General features: G+C 44.7%; 1 protein-coding gene across 1 annotated transcript in view; it reads left to right on the top strand.

The window, feature by feature from the left end:
• fam120c (family with sequence similarity 120C) overlaps positions 1–17778 on the top strand; it is a 32001-nt gene extending 14223 nt beyond the window's left edge. The window contains exons 6-17 of the mRNA XM_054792566.1: positions 338–411; positions 660–934; positions 4678–4822; positions 4909–4992; positions 5151–5322; positions 5406–5655; positions 5784–5898; positions 5991–6200; positions 6362–6599; positions 10131–10266; positions 11977–12040; positions 12156–17778. Of these exons, the coding sequence (XP_054648541.1) occupies positions 338–411; positions 660–934; positions 4678–4822; positions 4909–4992; positions 5151–5322; positions 5406–5655; positions 5784–5898; positions 5991–6200; positions 6362–6599; positions 10131–10266; positions 11977–12040; positions 12156–12407 (2015 nt within the window). The 3' untranslated portion in view covers positions 12408–17778. The remainder of the gene's footprint in view (positions 1–337; positions 412–659; positions 935–4677; positions 4823–4908; positions 4993–5150; positions 5323–5405; positions 5656–5783; positions 5899–5990; positions 6201–6361; positions 6600–10130; positions 10267–11976; positions 12041–12155) is intronic.
• Positions 17779–18030: the final 252 nt, after the last annotated feature.

Here is an 18030-nt window from a genome sequence, read left to right on the forward strand (position 1 = left end):
TTGGGCGAGAGGCAGGCTACACCCTGGACTGGTCGCCAGCCAATCACAGGGCACATATAGACAAACAAACATTCACACTCACATTCATACCTATGGACAATTTAGAGTCTCCAATGAACCTAACATGCATGTTTTTTAAATGTGGGAGGAATCCGGAGTACCCAGAGAAAACCTATGCACACACGGGGAGAACATGCAAACCCCACACAGAGATGCCCAAACAGAGATTCAAACTCAGATCTTCCAAATCTCCTTACTGTGTGGCCAACATGCTTCAGTTGCGATATATTTCTACAAATAATAAATACATGCAAATATTTCGCCTTTTCATGCTCAGTACCTGGGTTTGGGCCCACTCCATTTGGGGGACCACCTGGCCACATGGGACCGATGCATCTTGGAAAAAATCAGGTAGACACCTTTGCTTTGCCATCTCAGCCTGTTTGCTGTGTAACTTCTGTACATTTGTTCTCAGTTCTGGAGAGATCCATGTATAGCAGATGTAGTTTTTATTCTGTTTTATAATTATTTCTATGTGCTCATGACAAAGGGAGGAGGATGGGATTATTTCCGTCTTGAACCCTCTCATGAAATGTAATTAGAAGAAGTGATTTGACATGAATTGCTAACATCTTCTCTTCTGTCTCTTTCACCATCAGTTCCCTCCTCCTCAGATGCCCGGTTTAAAACCACCATTTCCAAATGCTCCATTTGGACCTGGGTCCGCCCCTCTGTTCCAGGACCCACAGCCTCCATCCCAAGACTGCAATGATTCACCGACAGGAAAGATGGGCTTCTCTGACTGGTCAGCGCCATATGATTCCACTCAGGGCGGAGGCCGTTTGCCGAATCACCACACGGGCACTCAGTCTGGTCCCTCTCCGTCGCCTTCCTCGTCATCAGATGGTGATGAACCCAATGACAGCAATGCAAAGTAAGACACAAACCAAAAGTGGAGTGTTTACTGTGGTTTGGACAGTTCGTTGCATTGCATTGTGGCTATTTGCATAACACTTTTTTTACTCAACACAAGGAGCGCTATGGTTTGACACTGAGTTGCCAGTTGATCTTCAGCCACAGTAACGTCTAGAAGAGAAACTGTAGAAAAAGGGACCGTGTATGTCACAAAGTTCTTGTCCATTCTTAGTTTAAGGGTAGTTACAGTAATTTTGCACATCACAATAACTGATAAAGAATGTATCGTCATGCTTTTGTGGTACGCATACAATGTCTGGCTAACACACCAATAACTTTTGAAATTACAAAGAGATGAGTTGACTACTCTTACAGTTAACTGTTATAGTTGTAGTAATATCATGTAGCATTTTCTGTAATCAACAGTTACATTAATAACTTGGTGTGTTACTACTACTACTACTGATGTGCCTTGTTGCATAGCAGCAGAACATTTCTGGAAACTTTAAGGGAGGTTTAGAAAATTAATTGAGAACATTTTCATTTGGACAAATCGTGTGCTTTTGATGGAAATTAATAGGAATTCAGTGTCTCCCCTAGGATTTTTTTTTTTTTAGCTATGGTGGTGGGCTATCGTGCTGCGTCTGCATGTTTTTTTTTAAATGACAAATAGCAATTTTTTAAATGACTTATGTATGAACTTAGATAACATTTTTCGACAACCAGCAGAACATGAACCGAGAACAAAACGGTTAATTTTTTTCCCCCCTTTTGTCCTGTCCAGCCATTAGGGCAGATAGTATTGTTGCGTGCTCAACAGATTTGCTCTGCCAGAGAAAAGTGTGAGATACACTTCCCCTGTTAAACAGAATTTATTTGACTTTAATGTATTGTTATGCAAATTTGGAGCGGCCTTGAACGGAGCAGGAGGGGATAGAGAAGAAGAGAAAAGAAAACAGAGGAGTGCGGGGATAAGAGGGGGACAAAAATGAGAGAGACAAGGACAACAGCAGCAACAACAATTGTGGGAACAATAACAAGACAACAGAAACATCATTTGCATCAGCAAATGTCTATGATGACTATAAAGACCCTGACGGAAAGGGCAAAATAATTTCAACAACCACAATGATAATTCTGCATTGAAGCAGTCACACATAATAGTAGTAATGAAATTATTAACTATGATAGTGATCAGAATGACAATAACTGTAATGCACACCCTGTAAGAAAACCAACAACATAATAACACCCTGGTTAACTCTGAGTAATGTGGGGCAGTACGTAAGTACTGTGAGTGTGCATATGTACGTACATGCGTACAGGTATCTCTGTATGTGTGCAAGTGTTCATGTATATAAAGGTGCACGAGCGTGTAATTGTCAGTGAGAATGCATGAAAGGAGAGGGGCTGCCTCCACCCAGCAAGCCCCACCCCACATAGCCAGGCCGAGCCCCCACCGCCAGGAAAAGCCACCAGGCCCACAGGGGCATGCAGCACAAAGCACAACCCCCCCACCCACCCCCCATCCCCCCGGGGCCCCACATCAGCAGACCCAGAGACGTCTCCGCAACCGGAAAGGAGCCCGCCCACGGTGGGAGTACGGGACCCTGGGGTCCCAGACCCACAACCCAGATCCCGAGCCGTGGAGAACGCGGACCACTAGGGAGCAAGACACCCCCAGGCTTTCAGTTAATAATGAAAGAACAGTAGAAAGAAATACATTCTGAAATACAAAATGTGAGTTGTGGACACCGGCATTTTGTTAATGTTCTGGTAAAACAAGCATATTCGCTTTGTTTGGGTTTAAAATAAGCTCTGAAAATAAATGTTACAAAAATGAGTAGCTCTTGGCCATTTTCATTTTGTAAAAGTAGCTCTCACAAGGAAAAATGTTGTTGACCCCTGATGTGTATGATAGGGATGTATGTGGACGACAGCTAACGATGCAATTAAAATTGGGGGACAGCTGAAGTACGGTGGGCCCCTCACCTGCCCAGTCCCCCCAAACCCTAAGTACTATTGGACTAAAAGGACAAAAGGAGGCTCGACATTTTAGACTCGCACTTTAAGTGCTCTCATTGCTTTGCCTTTAAATTGACAGTTTTGCAGTCGTTTTCTCTGGGGGCCATGCCGGCCTGGAGGCCCCTGTTGTCCTTGTGGCCTGCATGTTGGGATACCTGGGGTGCGTGGGGGTGGGGGTCTCGGATGTACGGTCTGAGCTTTGGGTGGGCGTTGCGTGGTGCTGGGGTGGGGTGGATCCCTTCCTCCCTCCCTTCAGGGGTGGGGTTGCTGTGGTGTGGTGGATGTGGGGCGGGTGGGGGCCGCGGGTGGATGGGTGTGCAGGTGCCCCGGGGGGCGGGGGGTTTATTGTTCTTCTGCGTGGCGCTGGCCGGGATCGGCGGAGGGATGCTTACTCTAGGGTGGAGTGCTCGGGGGGTGGCCTTGGTGAGGGGCTGGCAGGCGGGCACTGCTACTTGCTGCCACGCCAAGGGAGACACCCTTGGCGTGTTGGTGGATGTGCAGGGGGTAGGGTGATGGCTGGTCTGCGGGCGGAAGGGCGGACGGGGGCGTGTGCTTCGGCGTCCGGCGGGGGGTTGCTCCTCTCGTGGGCCCTGTCGTGTGGTGCTTGCTTTTCTGTCCCTCCCTGGCGCTTCTTGCCTGCGTACTTTGTGGGTGTGACCGTGCTCCGCTCTATGGGGGTCCCGCTTCTCTGGTGGTCGCTGTGGTGCGGCTCCCTTGCCAGTGTGTTGGTGCGTTTCCTGCTGCTCTAGTGGCGGTCGGGTCTGCCTTGGGTCGTGTGGCTGGTCTGTGGTGTTTGGCGGTTTGGGGGTGGCGCTGTGGACGCTGCCTCCGGTGGGGCTCCGGTGCTGGGGGTACCGTCTCTGGGGGTGGTATGTCGGTCATGTGTCCTTGGCCCCACCTCGCTCGGTTTGGGGGGTGGGCATGTGGGGCCCTCGTTCTTCCTGTTCCGCTGCACCAGTTCACATACATATAGGACTTTGGGGGGTGGTCTACGGTCGGGCGTGGCGGGGGAGTGGAGTTGTCCTGCGGAGGCTCCTTTTGCCCCTGGCATGCCTCTGACTCTGTCGCCCCTCAATTTTAATCGCACTATGGACACTATGTAACTAGTACAAAAGTACAACATTTTGTACTATTTGACACAAACCTAAATTTAATTTTATGCCTGTTTTTAGAGTGAGAGTTCAGGGTTATGATAGCACAGTTGTATCCAAATTGCAGCACTATTAAAACTACTTTCACAGAAAGTAGAGGTGAGCTATTTGTGTTTTATGTGACTGCCAACATTTAATTGTACTTTATTTACAAAGCACATCTCCACACAGTCTGCTCATTTGTCATTAAATACAGGTATCATGTTTGAATAGAACACTTAGAAAAATACTAAGAGGTGAAGCAAATATTCTTGGTGAACTACTCAACATCAGCTGGTGAGCTCCTGCTAGCATACGAATTACCTGTTGGAGACCCTGTCTGGTTGGCTTTTTGTCAACAAGCTTCTTGTGTATAGTTGTGCAGCTTTAGATTAAAGGATTTTCAGCACCCAAGGAGAGGGTTGGAAGTGCAGGGCTAATTATCTACAGAGGATACACTTCCAGATTTAGGGGCTTTGCCTCGCCACATGGGTTGACGACTGCCCTAAAAGGTTCTAAAAAATATTTTATTTTTAATTGGTTTCACTAATTATCACGCCTGTAGTGTGCAACGTGCTCATGGCTTCACCTACACCCTTTCTTACAGCCATTTGACGGACAAGCCCACACGCTGGGAGGGCCCAGTCCCTGGAGACGGCTCCCAAGGCAACGGGAGCGGGTCAAACATTCCGTCACTGCTGTCTATGGCGACGAGGAGTCACATGGACATAACCACCCCCCCTCTGCCTCAGGTTTGTCATTGTGGTGAAAAACACATAGGAGTATATGATCTAATGTATGTTTAATGGTGCTGACAGAATATGTAACCTGTTTTTAGGTTAGTGCTGAGGTTCTTCGTGTAGCAGAACATAGACACAGAAGAGGGTTGATGTACCCACAGATTTACCACATTTTGACCAAGGTAAAATTACATTCAACTGAATGACTTCCATGAGTGTTTGACTGCATTTTGTCATTTTCTATCAGTGTTGTAAAAGCTTTTTTGTCATTTTTAGTATTTCTTGTGGTCCTGTCCTTGCCAAATTTTTAATACCTCTTGTGGTCCTTTCCTACCAACAGGGAGAGATGAAAATGCCAGTATGTATAGAGGATGAGTGTAACTCTGAGCTGCCCCCTGCCTCTCTGCTGTTCCGTGCTGCCAGACAATATGCCTATGGCGTTCTCTTCAGTCTGGCTGAGACACACCGCCGCCTGGAAAGACTTGCCCTCCGCAAGAGAGCTCCCTTGGAAGGTAAGGTCTGGGACCGTAAAGTAGATGGTAGTTGAAAAGAAAGAGACCCTACTAGAAGATTTGACAGTTTAACCCATTCTCAGTTCCTCCAGTGATTGTCAAAGAGTGGAGCAGTGGTAAAGCCAAGTCAGCTCTGACTCCTGAACTGGTTCCGGCTCTGTGTTTCCGGGAGTGGACCTGCCCAAACTTGCGTCGCCTGTGGTTGGGTCGTGCCAGTGAGGACCGCTCGAGGAGAACCAGGGCCTTCCTGGCCTGTTTACGATCTGACTGCCCAGCCCTCCTCAACCCAGCACAGGTCCCACAGCATCTGCTGCTCATGTGCTGCGTGCTCAGGTAGGACAGTCACCAGTGCTGGTTGTAGCAGTCCAGATTAAGATGTTTTGAGTGCCTTCTCTGTAAACCTTAGCCATAGAAAAGCTGCAGGTTAGCCTTCTTGCTTTAAAGAGTGTCTTGTTTTTCAGGTATATGATGCAGTGGCCTGGAGGGAGGATCCTCCAGAGACATGAGCTGGATGCCTTCTTGTCCCAGGCTGTTTCCAATCAGCTCTATGAACCAGACCAGCTACAGGAGCTCAAGGTAAGGTGCAACTCTCACAACGACTTGTCTACACCTGCTGCATTTTCTCCTATTCTCTACCTTTGACTGAGGTTCATTTGTGTGGCTGTCAGGTGGAGAAGGTGGATGCCCGTGGCGTGCAGCTGGCTGCTCTTTTTATGGCTGGTGTTGACACAGCACTTTTCATCAACGATGTATGCGGCCAGCCGTTGCCATGGGAACACTGTTGTCCCTGGGGCTTCTTTGATGGCAAACTGTTCCAGAGCAAACTGGCCCGCGCCGCCCGTGATCGTGCTGCCCTGCTAGATATGTGTGAAGGCCAGGTATGAAAGCCCTCTATTCCAGAGCATAGCAATTCACTCGTCAAGGGATTTAGAATTTTGACACTCTAGAAGTGGAACGAGGAGTACATCACCATTTTGATGAGGCCCTGGACTATCATGAGCATACATACTGCTGAAGTGTGTTTCTTTCTGCTTGGCAGGAGGAGCTGGTGTCCAAAGTCGAGAAGATGCGTCAGGCGATACTTGAGGGGATCAATCTGTCTCGTCCTCCTCCACCACCTCCCCCCCTTCCACCCCCTGCCTTTTTACCACCTGCCATGGTGCCCCCTTTCTACCCTATGCCCCCTCTATACCCACCTCGGCCCATGGGTGGCATGCCTCCTCATCACCCGCATCATCCACACCACCCTGCCCAGCACAGACCCAGAGCCTTCCCAGGTACACAGATGAATACTTTACTTTTTGTTCATCTTACATATACATCAGGGGTGTCAAACTCAATCTCACAGGGGGCCAAAACTTAAAACCTATTTTAGGTTGTGGGACGAACTGGACATTAGCCCCGACCCACATGGACATTTCTGTGGGGGAAATGTGCATTTTTTGGTGTCCATTAATTCCTGCTTGAAATTTTGACTTTCCGATAGTACGCGTATATACGGCCACCTCTTCGTCATTCTCTCAATGTCCGGCAAAAGCTACAATATTTTATATCAACACAAAAACATCACAATCCGTGAGATGTGTAACCCGGGAGAATTTGCATCTGTGGAATGGGCAGATTATGCATTCCCCAGCATGATTTGCTGTAGTCAAATGATCACTTTTGACTGTCTTATGCCTTTTTTAAGGTATTATTTTGTACAGACAGGTAGCAAAGGCCAAACAAGGAGCTTATGATGACTTGTATGCTAAATTGGATAGTAAGGAGGGAGAGACTGATCTATACAGGTTGGCAAGACAGAGAGACAGAGATGGGAAGGACGTGCAGCAGGTTAGGGTGACTAAGGATAGGGATGGAAGTCTATTGACAAGTGCCAGTAGTGTGATGGGAAGATGGAAAGAGTACTTTGAAGATCTGATGAACGTGGAAAATGAGAGAGAGCAAAGACTAGAAGAGGTGACTTTTGTGGACCAGGAAGTAGCAAAGATTAGTCAGGATAAAGTGAGGAGGGCATTGAAGAGGATGAAGAGTGGAAAGGCCGTCGGTCCTGATGATATACCTGTAGAGGTTTGGAAGTGTCTAGGAGAGGTGGCAGTAGAGTTTCTGACTGGGTTGTTCAACAGGATCTTAGATCATGAAAAGATGCCTGAGGAATGGAGGAGAGGTGTGCTGGTGCCCATTTTTAAGAACAAGGGAGATGTGCAGAGCTGTAGCAACTACAGAGGAATAAAGCTGATGAGTCATACAATGAAGTTATGGGAAAAAGTAGTTGAAGCTAGACTAAGGGCACAAGTGAGCATTTGTGAGCAGCAGTATGGTTTCATGCCAAAAAAGTACTACAGAGGCAGTATTTGCTTTGAGGATGTTGATAGACAAGTACAGAGAAGGCCAGACGGAGCTGCATTGTGTTTTTTCTAGATCTGGAGAAAGCTTATGACAGGGTGCCCAGAGAGGAACTGTGGTATTGTATGAGGAAGTCTGGAGTGGCAGAGAAGTATGTCAGAGCGGTGCAGGACATGTATGAGGACTGTAAGACAGTGGTGAGGTGTGCTGTAGGTGTGACAGAAGAGTTCAAGGTGGAGGTGGGACTGCATCAGGGATCAGCTCTGAGCCCCTTCTTGTTCGCTATGGTGATGGACAGACTGACAGACGAGGTTAGACAGGAATCTCCATGGACTATGATGTTTGCAGATGATATTGTGATATGCAGTGAGAGCAGGGAACAGGTGGAGGAGAAGCTGGAGAGGTGGAGGTTTGCCCTGGAAAGGAGAGGAATGAAGGTTAGCCGCAGTAAGACAGAGTACATGTGTGTGAATGAGAGGGACCCAAGTGGAAGAGTGAGGTTACATGGAGAAGAGATCAAGAAGGTGGAGGATTTTAAGTACTTAGGGTCAACAGTCCAGCGCAATGGAGAGTGTGGAAAAGAGGTGAAGAAGCGTGTACAGGCAGGATGGTACGGGTGGAGAAAAGTGTCAGTTGTGATGTGTGATAGAAGAGTTTCAGCTAAAATTAAAGGAAAGGTGTACAAAACTGTGGTGAGACCAGCGATGTTGTTTGGTCTAGAGACAGTGTCAATGAGGAAAAGACAGGAGAAAGAGCTGGAGGTAGCAGAGATGAAGATGCTGAGGTTCTCTCTGGGAGTGACCAGGAAGGATAGGACCAGGAATGAGTACATCAGAGGGACAGCACATGTTAGAGGTTTTGGAGATAAAGTCAGAGAGGCTAGACTGAGATGGTTTGGACATGTCCAGAGGAGAGATAGGGAATATATACATAGGTAGAAGGAACTGCCAGGCAGGAGGCCTAGAGGAAGACCAAAGAGGAGGTTTATGGATATAGTGAAAGAGGGCATGAAGGTAGTTGGTGTGAGAGAAGAGGATGCAGATGACCGGGTTAGATGGAGGCAATTGATTCGCTGTGGCGACCCCTGAAGGGAAAAGCTGAAAGGAGAAGAAGAAGATTTTGTACAGACAGGGTGTAATAGTTAATGTGCTGCCGTTTTAGATAGTCATGTATAGTTAAATTATTTGTCTGAATCTGGCGACCTTATTAAGAATGGTTGTGAATTTCGTGCTATGTACAATATTGTTTTCACTTTTAAAATCAAAATGGCAGAGGACTAGTTTATACAGAATCGCTTACTTACTTGGTTTGATAAGGTCCGTGAGGCGGGCCAACTCAATGCTGTTTTCCAAACAGTTCTGCGGGCCGAATGAAATTGCAGCGTAGAATGAATCTCGGCCTTCCAAGGTTTCTCACATTCAAAAATATACTCCTGAAAAATCTTTGGGACTTTGACAATACTGCCTTATCTGTCTGAAGTACAAATAGTCATAGCGTCAGTCATAAAACCACCATATCGACTGTGAGCCGTCTGCTTGCACTGCTGTGGGGGTCACAGCAGCTGAGTATTAAAAGTTACTGATGCTGTCATAGTTTAAGAATCCATTTATTGGTTGGCCACCCTTGAACTCAGTGGATCCTCAGAGTACAGTCGTCCCTCGTTGCTTTGTGGTTCTAACATCGCGCCCTTGCTCTATCACGGTTTTCAAAAATTAATTAATTAATAAATGGTCGGTGTATTGTGGTTGAATATGGTTTGCTATTAGTTGGGGTGTCACAAGACGAGACGATGCACGAGATGAGGTCCACGAGGATGAGATTTTAACATTAATTTTAATAAAATAATGCACTGAACGTCAATAGAACCACTCAGTGATTAAGGGTGCAAACAAGTCCAAACACCTACTTGGGTTGATCTGACAAGTCTTTTAGTAAATGTGGTCAAATGTATAATTACTAAAGCTTCTGCTTGGACATCAACAAGTAGCAATCAGCTGTTTAACTCCGATGGGGAAAAAAAAACAGCCACACGTCATTCATTGACGATGGGAACACCAAGGTAGGTTAAATTGCAGGGCTTAAAGTGTGCCGAAGGCACTTAGTCGCCTCTAATAATGCCTTACACACTGCCACTTTCCTCTAGCAGTGTTGAGTGGCTGATAGCAGCTCCTGTGTGCCTCATTTTCTCTTATGTCTACTATATTGGGTAATAGGAGCAAAGGTGACTATAGGGGTGTAATTTCATGTCTAGGGGGTACTAATAATGTTAAAAAACATGTTTAGAATGACCTAAATCGTTTTTTTATGCCCTAGCTACGTAACAATTGCATTTATTAAAATTTAATTTTACTTTGCGGAAATTCACTTATTGCTGTCGGGTCTGGAACCAATTAACCGCAATGGACGGGGTGCAGCTGTATATAGTATATCTCAAAGATCAAGTTTTCTTTTTATTTTTCCAGGCATCCAGTCCATACCTCCTCAGGGAGGAAAACTGGAGATTGCTGGCATGGTTGTCGGCCAGTGGGCAGGGAACAAGCCAATACGCGGCAGAGGGGCATTCAACATGCAAGTGGTTTCAGTGGGAACAGGGAAAGGGTGAGTCATTTCTGTCTTTGTTAGCAAGCCACAAAACAGAAGTACATGATTGTAGTTTACCGTCATGTATTCAAAACACAATTAGAATCTACTGTATTTTCTCTACCTAGTGGGAAAGCTGGTGAATTAAAACTTTGTCAACCCTTTGACCAACAGATGTCATAAATGTGTTCAAATTGTCACAGAAGATAAAATGTTGATTTCTTTTAATTTCAGATCTCAACTACAGAACTTTTATAATCACAAAATAGTATTGTGTTCCAAATACAAATATGATCTATGCAATGGTGGATGGACAGAAAAGCCAAACAACTGAACTATATAGCTAATCATAGCACAAGGTGTCATGCACACTCGCTGCATTCTAGCCATGACACCTGCAGTCATTTGAAACACTGTAGAACAGGGGTCTCAAACTCACAGCCTGCGGGCCATTTGTGGCCTGCCAAATCACATTTTGTGGTCCGCGACTTGACATCAAAGGTTTGTGTAATTGCAGCCCGCGCCATTAGGGCAAGTTCAGTGTTACTTAGAGTGGCATGTAAATACCAACACTGAACTAACAGTGGCATTAACACATGGGGACAGGGGGTGTCACAAGACAGAACACTACCTACAATCACGGTGCTAACACAAAATGACAGGACAACGTATAACAGGTACATAAACAAACATGAGGCTGCTACTACTATGGGGAATAATCAACAACTATGTTAACTTTAAACATAACTTCAGAAACCTTTCACAAACCAACTACCATTCCTGTTAAGGGTGTGACAAAACATCTTTATCCCAACCTAGCGCGATATTAAACCATACTTTGGATTCGTCTGTGTAGGCTCTCAGTCGTACAGGAGTTGTCCATCGAGGGAAAGGCTTCTTGAGACGTCATCTGTACTGTACAGTAAGTCTTACTGTATTTAAGGCCTAGGCTACCAGCACTTATTAGTTCGCTGACGAAGCTCTTCGGATGAGGAGCGAAACGTCCGACACCTTCTTCACAGAAGTAAAGATGACATCTCAAGAAGCCTTTCCCTCCATATTTTGGATTATCGATACGATTTCTCAATCTTATTCGGGTCATTCTCTGTCTCTTTTCGGTGAATAGGTCACTACTGCCATACTACAGTAAATATATATTTTTGACATGCTTGTACTTGTACCAGTTGGTCTACTGGAGAGACATGAGATATGGTGTTTTCTGAATGAGTTTAAAACAGTGTCACTGTTTAACAGACACCGAAAGTAAAATCCTGTTTACACTATATGTTGCACTAAAACAGTCTCATTCTTTTTGCAGCATTGCTGCTTGTATTCTGGTCTGCTGTAAAAATTTCATCCATTTTATATACCACTCGTCCTAATTAGGGTCTTGGGAAAGCTGGAGCCTATCCCAAGCTGAATGCAGCAAACTAAAAAATTATTAAATAATATTTTTATGTTGGCCATCGCTGTAACAAGATGCTATCATTATTGTGAGCTATGTATCGCAAATCATATCATATCGTGAGATACCCTGAGATTCCCAGTCCCACTGCCAATACTTGATGCAGCCCAGCCTCACCCAGACTCTACCGCCAGTGGCCCCCAGTGAAATTGAGTTCGAGACCCCTGCTGTAGAATGTAGTAACTTTTTGGACAAGCGGCAACTTCTTGCCCAGTTAAGGAGTCTCTTCAATATAAGGACTTTTTTCTGTTTGCTTACCACAGGAGGGGTAAAGATATTCCAGCAAAGCTACGGGGAGGGAAAAAGGCAACTGTCAGCAGAACACAGGTATGACCAGGGCAACTCATTAGAAAACACATTTGCTGAATTAGTAGGGCCACCAGAAAACCATATTAAAATTTGCCTGAAATTGCAATTTCTCCTAACTCCTCCGTTCCCCCAGACATCGTCACCCCCTCCATCCAACAGTCCCCCAAAGCCCCCAGAAGAGGTGGGCTCTACGCCAGAGGTTGCGACTCAGCAGCTGAATGGCAGCTCAGCAGCCATCGGGCAGCCCTTGGAGCTGGTCCCCTTGGCCCAGCCAATCCAGTGTGCCTTAGCCAGCAGAGACAACCAATCAGAGGGGGTTGAAGTGGAGGCCCCCTGTTGCCTTGACGACTGCCCGTCAGATGGAGCGCTACAGAAGGAGGAGTGACGACGTCCTTTCCAGGATGCGCTGCTCAGAGAGAGAGTTATGTGTTCGACTGCCTTTCCCTGTCTTTGTAGCACTGACTGCTAACTGTGCATGTTATCCCATGGAGCAGGAAGCTATTAGAATATCTATCTCATATTCTATTCTGCTCCATGTGATGCATCCAAACGGTTGGTTGTCAAAGCAGTCAAACCCCATTTTTAGTTTTCTCATGTGCTTTTATGTTTTTATAAAGAGATTTTCTCTAAGTCTGTAAGCGCCCCAGCCCTCAAAAAATAGCCTGCCTCCCACACACAAAGTAAAGTAAGGTTCAAGTTCCACCCCATCACCACTCACCACTTAAACAAGCCCCCTTTCAAGTGCGGTCACCTGTACAGTTTGAGTTTTCTATGTCGTTTTGACGGTCCCAATGTTCGAAACTCTGCGCACACATTGCGGTTCCCGGTGACAGATTGGATGTGGTTTCCATGGTTACAACATCTAGGCCTTGTCACCATGGTCTGTGTGTCGATGCGATTTGTGATTGTCATGTCATGTAAAGCTTTGACTGACGGAGATCAAAGAGACATTCAGAGACTACCTCTGAATTTGTTGGAATTATTCAAAAGTGACTTTTGTCTGCACAGTAACCCCCGACTGTGCAAGATAGCCTGCTAAAAAAGAAAAAAAAAGAAATTAGCATTTTTGCTATCCATACCCCTCTTTATAGTTCAATTGGTTATCTAGCACTGGAGCATGTCTGCACCACCATATTAGGATGCTATTTTACTTTGACCTATGTAGCATAGCCTAGAGCTTAGCTGTGCTAATGAGCCCCAGGAATTCATGCACCTTAATCCCTAAAGTATGGAAGGTTTTACCCCGCTCCTTTAAAAAAAAAATAAAAATAAAAAAATATTATTACATTATATTCCCACCCTCCTGCCCCTTTCTCCCAAAGTTATGATTGTACTATTCCAACAGAAGCACTTGATGTTGTATTTAAATGTAAGAAATTTTAAATGCCCTTGATACCGATTAATTGACTTGTGTGTAGGGGGTGTGCGCCTAATTAATGATAATGACATGTAGAACGACATTTAACGGTAGAGATCTATTTGAAAGACGTCAGAATGTGTACAGAGTGGTTCCAGACAAAGAGGCACTTTGTTTTTAAGATGTTAAACCACACTGGAAGGTCCTCTGACAGGTGATAGAGAAGTTAAACACTCTGAGGCACCTTTCTAGAGTTAAAGGCCAAAAAGAAAAGACTGCTGCCCAGCAGATAAACAGAAGGTTCCATGCAGATCCTGCAACGCAACCTCATTCACTAAAGAACTTTCTAAGGACACCTGATTCTCCATGTTTCCTAGGAGTCAGTTTCAGAAAAGTAACGTCCAAAGTGAATTTTAACGCAGCTGGCTGACATGCGGTCACTGATGTAAAATGGATGTGCCAGCCTCGCCTCAAAGATCCCTCCATCCTTTGGTGGCGAATGAGTAACCGTTGTCTTGACAATAGCCACATGCGGAGAGCTATGTGCGCTGCCAAGCTCTAGTGTGTCACTTTAAACCAACAGAATGCTCTTCTCTGCTGTAGAGTAACTGCCCAACAAGGTGGAAACTTTATGGGTCAGAACATGCGTCATGGAGAGAGGGAGCCCTCACAGTGCCCCTAGTGTCCCACACATATTTGGAGACTACGATAGTGAATTGTTTTGTTAAAGCACTTAAGTTTGTATTGAACGAAATGTCCCCTCACAGACAATGGAAATAAACATATGTACTTCTTATCAGTTCTATACAACGAACAACTGCATGTTTCAAAGCAGTAGACCTACTCGAGAGACGCTGGCCATGAGCGTGGAAATATGTTCTGTACAGAATAAAAGGCAAGTCAACAAGAAAGCACCTTATTTTCATACTATATTGATGACTTGTGCTCTTTTGCGTGCCACAAATTTGACATGGAAATGCTGTTTTAAAGGAAAAGACCATGACAATATGTAAGTGTTAATGTAGTCTCGTCAGACATCCCCCATGCTATGAACACAACCATTATAAGTGAGATGCCAATAACTGACCAGCGATGGGTGTAGGCCTGCACTCGTCACATGACTGGGGCGCGCCGTCGTCTCAACACCTAATGACATGAAAAGAGAGTTTATTGGTAAGAAGTAAACCTACACCGTGGCGTGCTGTGTTTTTAGCAGGTCAAGAGTAGCGGCGTCTGGACTTAAACACTCAAGACATGAAGACTAGGCTAGAGAATATGGCTCCACTGGCCGAAATACCAAGTCTAGACTTTCTAGGAGTCACATACTTAACTGCTTTCAACTATTTTGACATTAGGACATGTATTTCAAAGTACGTCGTTAGAGGATGGCTTTTCTGCGGCGAGCCAGTGTGATCTGGTATATGATGCCCTCTATCGCCACTCATGAACACAAACACAAAAGAGTACGCTTACACACAAAGAAATACAGTACACACCACACACACACACACACACACACACACACACTCTCATTCTCTCTGCTTTCGTACTGAAGTGATATATTTGTGCAGTTTCAGTTGCCAGTGGAGTGGTTGTCAGTTCATTGGAGATCATTTGTTAACACATTCGACTGACTCTGAATCCCTACACTCATGTTTGCATGACATGAAAAAATACATGATACAGGTTTCAGGTAGACAAGAGTACCACGCTGATACATGCACATAGCCACACAACACATGCACATACATAGATGTTAAACCCTGAGTTTCACAATAGCTAGTATGGTTAAAAACAGCAACACAATACATGATGTAGTGTCCCTCTTTTGTCCTCGTCTGTTTTAGTTCAATAGGGATTTGATTAGTGTTTTTTTTTTTAATGCTTGTTAAACCAAGCACCTCTTCCCCTGCTTTTTTGACATGTTGTCCCCTCTATTGCCACACTTTTTTCATTTAACTGCTCTTTCTTTCTCAGCACACAAGCGCACACACAAACACCCAGATCCCTCTCCATTTGGTCCCCACGAAGCAACAACGCTACCTTGGATTTGGCACCAGGCTACCACCTCTAGAGATATTTCTTAACACTCTTCAGGTCACAAAAGGAGCAGCATGGTCATTGTCATAGTCTAGTTTAGTTTGTAACATTATTAACAAAAATTAGAATTAGGAAGCTAATATGATTACACTTGCACAATTCAACATGTCCGCAATGGAAGGGGAGTAGGAAGGGGAAGAGCTTAATCTTGAGTAAAACTGTCTTAACCAGAGTTTCCAAAAGTCAATTTGAATTAAAACCCTATATGATCTTCAAATGTTAGTCTTTTGACAATATATGCCCCCAAAGTGTTCCAACTTTCAACCGGTTGGCCTTATTGCTACTCAGTCATTTCTTCGTGGGGACCACACGCTGTCACCTCAGATAGTTTACTGGTGAACACACACAGTCACAATGAAACTTTCCTTAAGTTCTTTCTTTCACTCCACTGCCTCCTTGCTTGTCCCGTAGCCCTAGGATCATTTACATTGGCCGCCTTTCTCTTTTCTGTCTAGGCTGCCCCGCCCCTTTAATCAACCCAACTAACAGTAAAGGTTATCTTAACGTTAATAATCAGTTTCTGTATGTATCTAGCCAGTTTGGGAAAAAAAAAAATTCTGAAAAAAAACTTAAATTCAGTTGTGCAAATTGTGTTTTTCTTACTATTTTAATGTTATTACATCTTCTAATCCTTCTACCATTGCTTCAGTTAGTACTGAAATACGCTTAGCCAACCTAGAGATTTGAACTGTAATGATTGCGATTTTCCTTACCTTTGTATGGCATCTTTAGACCACTTCACCATTAATGTACGTAAGTAAATATTGCCCGTTACTGATGAGAACCATTGTCTGCACTGTTGATTTTCATAATATCCCTAATGATAATTTTGTGGTCGCCTCTACCAATCTAAGCTGAACTCTGCACCCTTGCACAAAGCAGCGGAACATCTCCCCTGAGAACCAAAGTACACCTAGAAAATCCCCTTTTATCCTGTCCCCCAAAGTTCCCATAGTCTATCCCTGCGTCCTACAAATATCAACAGCTTGCCGAGTTTATAGATGAGTATGATTATATATATATATGTATAATGACATTGCAGCACATGTAATTTTAAGACTGTGAGGTAACGGTGGACGAACACGGTGGTTGTCGTGGAGACGCAAACAGACAGGGAAGCAGGATGGAAGTGTGAAGAGCGAGAAGTAGGCAAGAAGCACCGTGTCTTGCTCTCGCTCGTTCACGCTGATTCGACAGTTCCACGTTGACTGAATTTAGGCTGTGTGAACCACTGCACACACTCACATCAGATCCAGTTCACGAGAAGTAATGATGCTCGACAAATACGCTGTCAGTCGCGGCCGGGTTTTTAGTGTCCCTCTCTTTCCCCTTTGTTTTTCTAACGTTGCGCTATCTCAAACTTGCCTTAACTCCCTCGACTCCAAAGCGGGACAGTTTTCCTTGAAACCCTGCTTAGAGATGGGTGGGATATGAAATTAATATCATGTTTGCTAAAACGGATCACATGCGGTCAGGATTTTAGTGTTTTTTGTTTTTAATTGGACGAGACCTCAAACATAATTTGTGTAACCAATCATGGAGTAGATCTGACAATTCCCACTCCTACAGAAGGGGTACTAACATCAGCTGACGGTTTGCAAGGAAAACTTGCGCTCCTGACTGTGTGGTTAAAAGGCCACCCATGTCATTGCCCAGCTCGTGGGAGTCTCAAAAGAGCCTGACAATGTTAGAGAAGTCCTGGGGTAAGAAACGTGCTGTGCAGTGTAGGCGGTAAACAGTATTATAATGTTTGAGTGTGGAAAAGCTGCGCCTTGTCTTGTACCTGTTCTGAGCTATCTGCAGGATTCTCACAGCAATTTGTCCAGATTGAATTAAGGTCCCTATCTGTCTGTCTCTACACTGCCACTCCCCCCTCAACCGCCCTCACAACTCCATCATAATAAGCCCCTCCCCTTTGCCAAGGTGCTCCATTTGGTTCAAATATGCCTTCAGCAACACGTTCAGTACCCAGAACCACCTAAAAACTACCTGTGCAGCAAAAAGGGTTCCAATATATCCATAATATTATTGTTATAGAGATATTATCATCATCATTATTGCTGTTATAATTATGGTCGGTATAATTTGTCATCATTGTTAGCATTATGGAAGCACCAGACTGTTTGTAGAAAGATGAGCGAAGAAAAAAAGTGACATTTTTTTTGTCTGGCTGTTGGTGGTCTGATCTTACAGAGGGAGGGGAGGAATGGTTCAGAAAGAGACAAAGATGGCAGTCATGTTTGTACTGGTTGGGAAATGACAGTGCTGAAATAAAATTTATTCTTTTAGTAAAAAAAAATAGACCCTGTATCCAGTGTTTTTTTAAATATGTGTGTTAAGGTTGGGAAGCGAAAGACAGCAGTGTTACATAATATATTTGCAATGTTTTAGTAATGATAACACAAGAAACACTTGAGGCTCCTGAAATAGCCACAATACTGTATTTCTAAGTGTTGATACTAGGACACAACAGTGTAGTCATTGAAGTTGTAATTGTAGATACAGAGAGCAACAACTCTAAAAAAATAAAAGCACTTTCATCAACAATATC

This window comes from Dunckerocampus dactyliophorus, chromosome 1 (genome assembly GCF_027744805.1).
Source record: "Dunckerocampus dactyliophorus isolate RoL2022-P2 chromosome 1, RoL_Ddac_1.1, whole genome shotgun sequence".
NCBI classification, from domain to species: Eukaryota; Metazoa; Chordata; class Actinopteri; order Syngnathiformes; family Syngnathidae; genus Dunckerocampus; species Dunckerocampus dactyliophorus.